General features: G+C 39.4%; 2 protein-coding genes across 2 annotated transcripts; one reads left to right on the top strand and one right to left on the bottom strand.

Annotated features, from left to right (window-relative positions):
• Positions 1-270: 270 nt before the first annotated feature.
• On the top strand, positions 271-9,085 carry LOC128353386 (aminopeptidase Ey-like). Its single transcript, XM_053314246.1, has 20 exons — positions 271-869; positions 2,435-2,577; positions 2,847-2,986; positions 3,524-3,650; positions 3,827-3,981; positions 4,319-4,432; positions 4,562-4,705; positions 4,854-4,919; positions 5,026-5,091; positions 5,425-5,597; positions 5,735-5,811; positions 5,903-6,039; positions 6,151-6,206; positions 6,294-6,441; positions 7,194-7,285; positions 7,644-7,751; positions 7,901-8,068; positions 8,469-8,609; positions 8,748-8,826; positions 8,924-9,085. The coding sequence occupies exons 1-20, from the start codon at positions 271-273 to the stop codon at positions 9,083-9,085; spliced, it is 2,895 nt and encodes a 964-aa protein (XP_053170221.1).
• Positions 9,086-10,264: 1,179 nt separating this feature from the next.
• Positions 10,265-11,170, bottom strand: LOC128384452 (mesoderm posterior protein 1-like). The gene is made up of 2 exons (XM_053343938.1): positions 10,487-11,170; positions 10,265-10,351 (listed from the first exon to the last, which is right to left on the bottom strand). Exons 1-2 carry the CDS (start codon positions 11,168-11,170, stop codon positions 10,265-10,267), a joined length of 771 nt encoding a protein of 256 aa, XP_053199913.1.
• Positions 11,171-11,415: the final 245 nt, after the last annotated feature.

The raw sequence follows: 11,415 nt of genomic DNA, 5'->3' as shown, positions 1-11,415 counted from the left end.
TTCTGCCACACAATTTACAGTTTTGAATAAACAGAGACAACACAGGCCAGAGAGGCCTTTATTATATATAGAGTCATCATGCAAGTATAAAGTTCACAGATGAGGCATTACTCTCTGTTATCTCAAGGACTTTTTGCAACTCGTTGTTTCGGACTTTCAGCTGTTACCCCACCCAGCAGATGAACCATTAACCTTAGGCTGGATCTAAAATCACAGGGTATAAATAGCAATCGGTCTCCCCCTACTGTCTTCTTCTTCTCTGGTGGAGACATGGGGACAGGATTGTACATCAGCAAAGCAGTGCTAATAACCTGTATGGTTGCAGCCATCGGTGCTGCAGCCACCATCATAGCCCTGTCTGTGGTTTACTCTCAGGAAAAGTCAAAGAATGAGGTACTGACACCTCCATCCACAGCCATCCCAGGCACCACTGCCTCTACTACGCCCTCCACTCCAAAGGAGCCCTGGGACTTCTATAGACTTCCAGACTCACTTGCTCCTGTCTCCTACAATGTGACCCTGAGGCCACGGCTGACGCCCAACGCAGCCCAACTGTACATCTTCACTGGACATTCCTCAGTGATCTTCAGATGTGTCAAGGAGACCGACCTCATCATCATCCATTCCAACAAGCTCAATCTCACAAAATTTGATGGATACCATGCCAAGCTGACTGGCCTGAATGGAGCCACTGCACCCAGCCTGAAAAGCACCTGGCTAGTGGTTCCCACCCAGTATCTGGTGGTCCAGCTCAACAGCAAGCTTCAGGCTGGCAGCATGTACGAGCTCTTCACCGATTTCGTTGGAGAGCTAGCCGATGACCTGGGTGGATTCTACAGGAGTGAATATATGGAAGATGGAGTGAAAAAGTAAGAGGTTATATCAAGAGTCATAGTGACAATGTAAAAAAGGTGTGAATACTAATATGCAGTTGTGTATAGTTTAAATACATTAACAACTTAACTGGCATTGCAAACCAGGTATTTAAAACAGGCCTTTAAAGCAATATATATATGTATATATATATATTAAGTAATAATTTGTCATTCTGGGAAATCTGCTTATATTCGCTTTCTTGCAGAGTTAAATAAAAAGGCTGATAGAAGATACAAAGGTAACAAAATCCTCCTGCTAGCACCTCTAAATCTCACAAATTAAAGTATTATCTCATATGTTTAACTTAAGAAAACAAAGCATATAAATGACAATTCTCCCATTTTCAGCTAAACTAGCCAGCTGCAGACTGTGGCTTCATATTTATCTAAGAGACGTGAAAGTGGTTTAATCTTCTCATCTAACTTGGAAAGAAAGCAAATAAGCAGCATTTCCCCAAGATGTCACACATCTATCTATCTATCTATCTATCTATCTATCTATCTATCTATCTATCTATCTATCTATCTATCTATCTATCTATCTATCTATCTATATCTATCTATCTATCTATCTGTCTATCTATCTATCTATCTATCTATCTATCTATCTATCTATCTATCTATCTATCTATCTATCTCTGTGTGTGTGTGTGTATATATATATATATACAATTTAAAGGGATTGTTTTACTTTTTTACCAGCTTAGAGGATAAAATGTCATGTTTTATCCCTCTAAAATACAATGTAAGTGGTCTATTCCCCTTTGATACATTCATGGCTAAACATGTTTATGTGTTTGAAATACACTAATTTGTTGACTTTAGATTAAATTCAATCCAGGATTCAAAACATGGCTTCACAAATTCATAAAATAGTGTAAAATGGAAAATAAAATGGAAAAAACAAACAAAAAAACAAACATATTTTAAACCAAACATTTAAAGCAGTAGGATTTTGAAATGTTTTGCTCTGGTGATATCTAGTGGTTATATCAAGAAACACACTGGTAAACATAAATGCTTCAGTGTTGCATTGTGAATTTGTAATCATTTCAGCAATCTTCCTGGGGCTTATCAATAATTCGGTTCCAGAGCTGCTCTTCAGCTTTGGGGCCCCAGGATCACTTAATGTCCCCCCCTTGACAACACCACTGTTCCTGCAGTTACACTCCAGGTTGACAGCATATATTGGATTTGGTTTGTTAATATCAAAGAACTTCTTTCTAAAGTTGACTTTACAAAGTAGAAATATGTAAATGTAACTCAGATATTTTACATTCTGAGCAATTGTTTGACTGTTTTTTCTCTAAAATCTACAAGTAAAAAGACAGCTGGAAACAAGTTCACAACCCTTTGCCACTGGCTGCTGAAATTCACTCTTTAATTTGTAGATGCCAACAATGAGGTAGATGTCAGTAAATCAGGATTAGAGAAAATATATACACCAAATACTACACAGCCACTTCTGAAAAATGTATCTATGTATGAGAGTAAGGCTGGAGGGTTCCCTTAGCATTTCTCATCCTTATTTGGATCTCATTGGTGTCTGTTGTTGTCAGAGTTGTGGCCACCACTCAAATGCAGCCAACCGATGCCAGGAAAGCCTTCCCCTGCTTTGATGAGCCTGCTATGAAAGCTGTCTTCCACATGGTTCTCATTCACCCCCAGGATACTGTGGCTCTGTCCAATGGCATGAACTACGGCAAGTTCTTCTTTCAGTGTTCAGTGCAATGTGTCACATATGAAGTGTCCAAAAACAATATTTGTTAGCAAACAAATATTTGCTTCATGTCTATTTCAATATTTAGTTTTTATATAATAATATATATATATATATATATATATATATATATATCAATAAAACACCTAATGTTGCTGTTGCTGTGTTTTATTCTGTGTTAGGTTATTGGTACACAATTAACTAATTAATTCATTTAAAATCAATTTGCTGCTGTCTTTCCCCCCACACAGACCCTGTTAACGTCACTATCGGTGGCGAGAAATTAATCCAGACAAGCTTTGCGGCCACTGAGATCATGTCCACCTATTTGCTGGCTTTTGTTGTATGTGACTTTACATACATTGGGACAAAACCGGGCGCAGAAGTTTTGGTAAGTACTTATCACAACCTAAAGTCAACATGCAGCATGCACCACTTTTTCAAATGTGTCATCACAATGGGGATATCTGATTAATAACACCCTACAAGTAAAAATGGATGTGACATATCAGTATCATTTACATTCATAATTCTTTGAGTACTTCTACAGTTACTTCACAGTGCATGTTATAGTCAGTTTTGTTTGTTGGAGACTTGTTGTAGCAAGGGAACAGTAATTGTAGACTCTGATATCTGAGCCTGCTGTTTGGCATAACACATGACACAATAAAATCACCATACTGAGATACGTCTACTACTATTGCTTTCATTGTTTTATACTGTTACTACCACTTTCCACTACCACTGCTATTACAAAACATATTGTAATATTATACGCGAATCAAACAGCCAGACTGTGTTGACTGCTTCTCGCCAGGCCTGTTGATTGGAGTGCTTCTATGCTGCCCTCTGCTGGTCTCAAAGCTCAGCACATGTCTCTTCTACCAGCATTTTTCTGTGCCATTAGTAAAGTGCTGTTTATGTCTAGATCAGGATCTGGGCTCGCAGGAAGGCCATAGAGGAGGGCCAGGGAGACTATGCCCTGAATAAGACTGGACCAATACTGGAGTTCTTTGAGAACTACTACAACTCTCCTTACCCCCTGACCAAGTCAGGTAGGACCCAGACAGACCAACACAGGGCTAGTGAATAAGATTTCACTATTGTATTAGTTATACTAACTAATATTCATTTATGTATAAATATATACTCCATAACTGCTTTATACTTATGAATGTGTACATTCAGCAGTCTAAAAATGGTATGTTATAACCTCTCTAAATGTTTTTAGACCAGATTGCTCTACCTGACTTCAGTGCTGGAGCCATGGAGAACTGGGGTCTCATCACCTACAGAGAGACCGCCCTATTATATAATCCTGCCGTGTCGTCCAATGGAGACAAGGAGTGGGTGGCTACAGTCATCTCCCATGAGCTCGCTCATATGGTATAATCACATTGATTGGTGTACTGCCAAAAATTATCAAACCTTTGATAATTATTGTGTTTAGCTTTGAAATGTCTTTTAAAAGCTGCTAATGAAGTGAGATAATTTTACTTGTTAGATTGTGAAGTGATTAAAATGATGTAGCCTATCGCATAGCATAACCTGTTTATACATTATAGAGTGGATTATAAATGAAATAAATAAATATCTGCTTCACTTTATTTTAAACAAATCCTGGTGATTAACTAAACATTGTCATTGATTTACAATGGACACTTTTGCAGTGCATTGCAAAGCACATGGGGATGAGTTCACTAACAGGTTGCTCTGTTCTCAGTGGTTTGGGAACTTGGTGACCACAAGGTGGTGGAATGACTTGTGGCTCAACGAGGGATTTGCCACCTACGTTTCATATCTTGGAGCCCATTATGCTGAACCAACTTGGAATATGGTGAGTTTTATAGAAATATATGAAGGAGATTCAAATTTATACAATACTGTGGATCTCTCATTGCTCCAATCTGTCATGGTCAAATTCTAAATACAAACATTTTCCTGTATTGTTTTTGTTTTGTTTCAGAAAGATTTGATAGTTCTTAATGAGATCCTTGGTGTGATGGGTGTAGATGCCTTGGCCTCCTCTCATCCCCTCTCATCCAAAGAAGAGGACATCCTGAGACCAGCGCAGATCAGTGAACTCTTTGACTCCATCACATACAGCAAGGTGTGATATATGACATATATGACACTCTCATTGGAAGCTATAGAACTAAATTACTAATCACTGATCCTCATTAACAGATTGCTGTAGTTCTGTCACATCTGATATGTCACCCTCTACACTGCTAATATCCTTTTGTATTTCATTAAAGGGAGCCGCTGTGCTAAGGATGCTCTCAGAGTTTATCACTGAGAAGGTCTTCTCTGAAGGACTCCATGTGAGTATAGCTGATTAAACTGAAGATAATCTGTAGGTTTGCAAAACTGTTTTGAAAAAGTCTCTTGTCAACTAGTATAACCAATATTTTTATTATCTTTCTGCAGACATACTTAGAGGAATTCAAGTATAAAAACACAGTCTACACGGACCTCTGGAGGCACCTCCAAATGGTAAGATAGGGCCATCACTGTGACTTCTATTTTAAAAGGAAATGCAACCAAACATATTTTGTGTGAAGTTACTGCAAAAACAGATGTTTTTCTACATAAAAAGAAAAGGAAACCTTGATAAATTGCTAAATTAGTATAGCGCCATGGCTGAGAATGTCTGTATAAAATTTCACAGCATTCACCCGGATAGTTCAGATATTTCAGTCTGAACCAACCATTAGACCTACATTGTCATCCCTAATTGCACTTCCCTCTGATGTTTTCTGAGGGAAGAAGATGAAGAATTTCTTAAAGACTCATACTATTATTAATATTTCAATGATCTCTTATCAGGCAGTGGATAAAAATGGTATATTGCTGCCCAACTCTTTGGAGGAGATCATGAACCGGTGGATCCTCCAGATGGGGTTCCCAGTGGTCAATATCGACACCAAGACTGGAAAAATCACACAAGAGCACTTCCTATTGGACCCAGATTCTACAGTGAACACACCTTCACCGTTCAAGTAGGAAAAACATTTAAATTTTTTTATGCAAACCTGCTAAATTTATGTGGTTATATTGAGCCCTGTTATACTGAACTCACCAAGCTCTCTGTATACTTTGCATTTATGTACACGTGTGGCTGGATGAATGTCTCTAGTTATGAGTGGATTGTCCCCATCACATGGATTAAGACTGGTGCACCTGAAAAGCAGTACTGGCTTGTTAACAAAGAAGGTAAGATTTATTTCATACACATGTTAAGAGAAGTATAACAATGAATGTAATGTGAAAAGATATATTCTTTTTTCACTCTTAATTCAAACAGCTACAAACAATGAAATGGCTCTTGGCTCTCCTACTGACTGGTTGGTGGGCAACATAAATATGAGGGGATTCTATAGAGTCAACTATGACTCAGATAACTGGGAGCGTCTCCTTGCCAAGCTGAGCTCCAGCCATCAGGTACAACACCTGCAGATGTAAATGGTGCTGCAGTACCTCTGCAGTGTTTCTAAATTACCATTCAAGCCTTGTAACTCAATCTCTTAACTGAATTCCTTGTTCACTTTTCAGGATATTCCAGTTATCAACCGAGCTCAATTAATTGATGATGCTTTTAACCTTGCAAGGTGAGTTTTTAATTAAAAAAATAAAATAAAACATTGTTGTCAAAATTTTAATGAGGCAGCAAAATAAAATGTGTGTACTATTTACAGGGCAAAGAGGGTGGACACAACTCTGGCTCTGAGGACTACCAAGTTCCTCAATAAGGAAATTGAGTACATGCCTTGGCAGACAGCCAGTCGCAACTTGGACTACTTCTACCTCATGTTCGACCGCAGTGAAGTGTATGGACCCATGCAGGTATGTGAACAATGGTCAACATTTGTCACAATTGATCAATTAATTAAATCGAATGTGGACTCCATAAAATATTAGCTGAGATAAAGTGTTTATGGAGGAGCAATTCAGGAAAACTGAATAAGGAAAGGAATAGTTGTACGTTTTGGGTAATAAGAAAACTAATTCATATGTTACATATATAGTAAATATATTGTTTGTTTAATCCACATAGAAACCATTGTGTACCAAAGTGTAGACAGAGCCAGGTTAACTGTTATCCTCTTGTTTGTGCTAAGCTAAGCTAACTTGTTGCTGCAGTTTCATTTTTATTGAACAGTCATGTGTGGTTTCAATCTTCGCACTCTTGGCAAAAAAGCAAATAAGGGTGTTTGCCAAAATGCTGAACTAGTGCTTTAAATAAAAGTATCAATAACACTATGTCAAATTACATGTAAAAGTACATAAGTATTATCAGTGAAATATCAGAGTGCTAATTGTGCAAAATGGCCCCAAACAAAGTGTTATAAATGCTATTATACATAATGTTTTATATTATTGCTTATCATTGAAATGTGGTAAAGTGGAAGTATGAAGTTGCATAAATTGGACTCCAATAAATTGGCTTATATTGCATTTATTTGCAGTGGCTTTTCTCATTGTATTTCAAATAATGAAGATTAAATATAACTGACCAGTTAATTTCTTCCTCGATGACCGTTTTATCTTTTCAAACAGAAGTACTAATTAACAGAATGTGTATTTTCATCCTTCAGGCATACATAAAGAAACAGGTCCAGCCTCTGTTTAACTACTTCAAAGCGATCACTGACAACTGGACCAAGATCCCAGACAGTCACACTGACCAGTAAGGATGCTAACATGTTGTTGTCTGTTTTAAACCCTGTCTGTCATAAAATGAGCCAGCAAATAGTATTCCTGTTATCCCACATGCAGACCCAAACAATGTAGGTAAGACAAAACTCTAATGATCCCCTCTGAGAAAACTAGGTAATTCGCACAGTCTCTCCTCATCGTTGCTTATAAAAATGTTCCCAAGCTGTACCTCATATGACCACACTGTGTCCTTATCGTCACTCCAATTTGCTTTTATCTTAATAGAAACATTTTCTACCTTCTGTTTACTTGCTCACTTTTAATGGACTGCTTGATCAGTGTGAGTGTTGCTCTGGCCTCCTGTCATCATCTCATGTATCCCTGTCCAGATACAACCAGGTAAATGCAATCTCCATGGCCTGCAGCACTGGAGTGGAAGGCTGTAAAGAGTTGACTACTGGATGGTTCAAAGAATGGATGAACAACTCCTCTAAAAAGTAAGTTCGCATTCTTTTCCTTCCTTACCTTCCTTTTTCATACACTGTTAGTTGCTTATATCCTTCCACTGTCCTCCTTATTTGGCAATTGTGTCACATTTTCTTACATGATAATCTGAACTCTTTGCCATCTTTATGATTCCTCCCAGCATCAGTCCCAATTTGAGGTCCACAGTGTACTGCAGTGCAATTGCAGATGGAGGAGTGGACGAGTGGAACTTTGCTTGGTCCATGTACAAGAGTGCTACCATTGCTTCAGAAGCCGATAAACTCATGTACGCTCTGTCCTGCACCAAAGAGCCTTGGCTGCTGAACAGGTCAGTTATCATCCACAACATACTCACTGAATGACCTTAAGTTGCTGAACTTACTCTTCTTGTGGTAATTCAAAGTTTTAATATTCCCTCCAGACATATTTATAGATGTATAAAATACTCTTATTTGAGTCATAATTTGTGTCTAATATGTTTTTATACAAAAAGAGTTAAGCACATTGTCACAACTCTAACCCTATCCCTAACCCTCATTGAAAAATCCAGACTCTATGATTAAACAAACATTTTTTATGTCAAAAGTTAAACTGCTGGACACAAGATGTCTCCTGTTTCACTGAAAAGTCTGCTCTCAGATATGTTCACTTCAGGTTTTCACTTCACACTTGTTGTAAGTCGCATACTGTTTGGTCATTGACTCCACTGCACTGTGAATGTGTTTCAGGTACCTAGAATATTCCCTGAACCCAGAAATGATCCGTAAGCAGGATGCCGGCTCCACCATTGTCTACATTGCTGGTAACCCCATTGGTCAACCGCTGGCATGGGACTTTATCAGAAGCAAGTGGGACCACATTTTCAATGAGTGAGTTCTCCCTGATGTACACACGTGTTTGCCATCCAGTGGGGCTGTATAACTTAGTTGTTAAAGGAATTAAGTGTCACATAACACAATCTGTAGTCGTTCACAGCATGATCTATTTTGTCTTGTTCTTTTCTTCAGCTACGGTGGTGGTCTTTCCTTTGGAAGACTAATCAGTGGAGTGACCAGACGATTCTCCACTGAGTTTGAGTACAATCAGGTAGCGTTTGATACATATTTGTTATTGTTTTCTATAAGACTCATTATTGTACGTCCCAAAACAAAATCCCAATAATTTTTACCCCATTTCTCTCCAGCTGGTGCAGTTCAAAGAAGACCACGGAGGACAGTTTGGTTCGGCCACCGCAGCACTTGAGCAGTCGCTGGAGAGAACTAAGGCCAACATGAACTGGGTGGACATGAACAAGAAAAATGTGCTTGACTGGTTCAATAATGAAGCCTCTTCTTCTTCATTTTAACTCTCTCCAGGGCACTGTTTTAAGTGTAGATTGTTTTACAGATTTTTACTCCAGCTGAAACCAAATTTAATATTAAACATTGAATGTTTGTTAAAATTTTGATTAAGACTTTTTATGGATAAAGATTATTTGCTACTAAAATCTGGTTTTGTGTGTTTTTAATACTGTATGTACTGTGCAATATTTCAGATATCACTGAATTTATTATATAATTTTTGATATTCTGTGCACATCCCATTTTTTGCATTTTCTGTAGATGACATTGTATGAAATAAAAGCCATTTTAAATCATGACATTTTGTGCTTCCACATTTAAAAAGAACTTTGAATGAGCTCCTCCTGTGAGACAAATCCTGTGGTTGTATAAAGGTTATGAGTACAGTCTGTGCTCCAGGACTGCTAGCAGTAAAAGATAAAGTGCAAACGAACTTATTGAGAAAACATTCACACAAAGTTTCAGTAATTGTGAGTTGAGAAGCTCCAGACATCAGGACATCATCACAGATTACGATGTTGACATAGCAGCAGCGTAAACCACTAATTCACAAAGTGAGCCAAGACACCATATTAAGCTCTGGATCATTGCTCATCGAACACCAATCATAAGTGTTATAAAAACTCATTAATCCGCTCTCTCAAAGTACAAACAACATCATTGGCCAAGTTTCTGAGCTTCATCTGGGGCCAGTTATTTATCTTGAGGATTATTTTAGGGTCTCAACCACCGATCATGTTTACACAGGATAGAAAAGGTGCCAATTAACCAGCCCTGGTTCAGCTGCCACTCCTCTCAGTAGGGGTCTTTCCTTTAAGTCTTTAGAGTGCATGTGCTCCCTGTTTAGCACCTCATTGTCCTGATGACAGCTGCAGTGTTTGTGTTAGGAAGTGGAGCTGATGACCAAGTCTGTGTATATGACTTAATTTGTTTAGTTAATAAAATCTGAGCCAACAGCACCATATTCAGAAGAACGCACCAAAAGTCGAGGGTGATTATTATAAATACTGTTTATTCTGTTCACATCGTGAAAGTTCAATAAATATACAGTTCTATGTACAAAAACACCCAAAAGGACAGAAATGCATTTTGTTCAAAATAACAAAAACATGAAGTTGTGTCCGTATATATTTTGTAAGAGGTCATTGCTGCAATGAAAATAGATGGATGAGTGGTCATGTCTCTCAGCATTGTCCTGGATATGTGACATTTGGGAGTTGTTGCTGTGGCATCCAGTACTGTTGGTTGTTGAAGCAAACTCCACTAGGAACCTGGCAACAGAAATAAGATATTGATTAGGAACTCATTCAACTATGACTTTCTGGAAAATGTTTGTAAATACATGGGTAATGATAGATTTAAAAGTTATTTAGATTCACTGATTTCTGTGACTGATGTGAACATACCTGATATGAGTTCTGCTGAGAAGACAGCGGGATTGTGTTCATGATGTTACTGCCTGATTCTTGTGAACTGTAGCTGGTGGTTGGCTGACCCAGGAACTGGTTCAGGGTTTGAGGCTGCTCAACAAAGCCTGAGGATCTTCTTTGCTCCAGCACCTCCTCGCTGAGACCCAACTGTTCCGACAGGTAGGAGATGTAGCGGATGGTGAGTCGCAGCGTGTCAATCTTGGTCAGGGTCTGTCCTGCTGGTGCCACTGATGGTGGGAGGTATCCCCTGAGGTGATGCATAGCCTTGGTCAGATCCCTCATCCTCAGCTTCTCCCTCTCGCTGGCTGTCTGGCGCTTCTTACCCGGATACCTGGACCTGGATTTCTTTGTTGTTGAGGTGGTTGTGGAGGATGTAGAGCAGGGCAGAGTCTGTGTCTCGTGGATATGATGAGGTGCTGCAGGGCTGCCAAAGATGAAACAGTCCAAGGCATCTCTTTCGTTTGACTGGAGTGTGGTGGGGGAAAAGCAGAAGGAGTCCACAGAGGAGGTGGGAGACAGGCTGCTGCCAGCGCTGAAATAGCCAGGGTCTGAGGTTGGATCAAAGGCCAGAGGATGGTAAGATTTGTCCAGCAGAGATTCGCAGTCAAAGAGGAAAGAGTTCTCCTGGAGCTGGAGAGGAGGGCAGTAGGACACATCCATAGCTGCTGGTGTAGTAGTTGTAGTCATCGTTGGTTGTAGGTTCTTTCCTGAGCAGTGAGCTGTCAGTGTATTACTGATGAGGCAGGCAGAGGATAGTGAGGAGGAACAGGGAGGCTGCTCCATATATGTGGTGGGAGGTGTGAGGTTGCACCTCCGACAGCCACCTCTGGTCCTGAGAAGCTCTGGGAGCAAGGCTGACACCTAGGCCAGGGGGTCCCATGGGAAACAGGCCAGCTCCAGGACAG

This window comes from Scomber japonicus, chromosome 1 (genome assembly GCF_027409825.1).
Source record: "Scomber japonicus isolate fScoJap1 chromosome 1, fScoJap1.pri, whole genome shotgun sequence".
NCBI classification, from domain to species: domain Eukaryota; kingdom Metazoa; phylum Chordata; class Actinopteri; order Scombriformes; family Scombridae; genus Scomber; species Scomber japonicus.
Note: the sequence above shows the minus strand (reverse complement) of the source record. Positions and strands in the feature narration are given on the sequence as shown.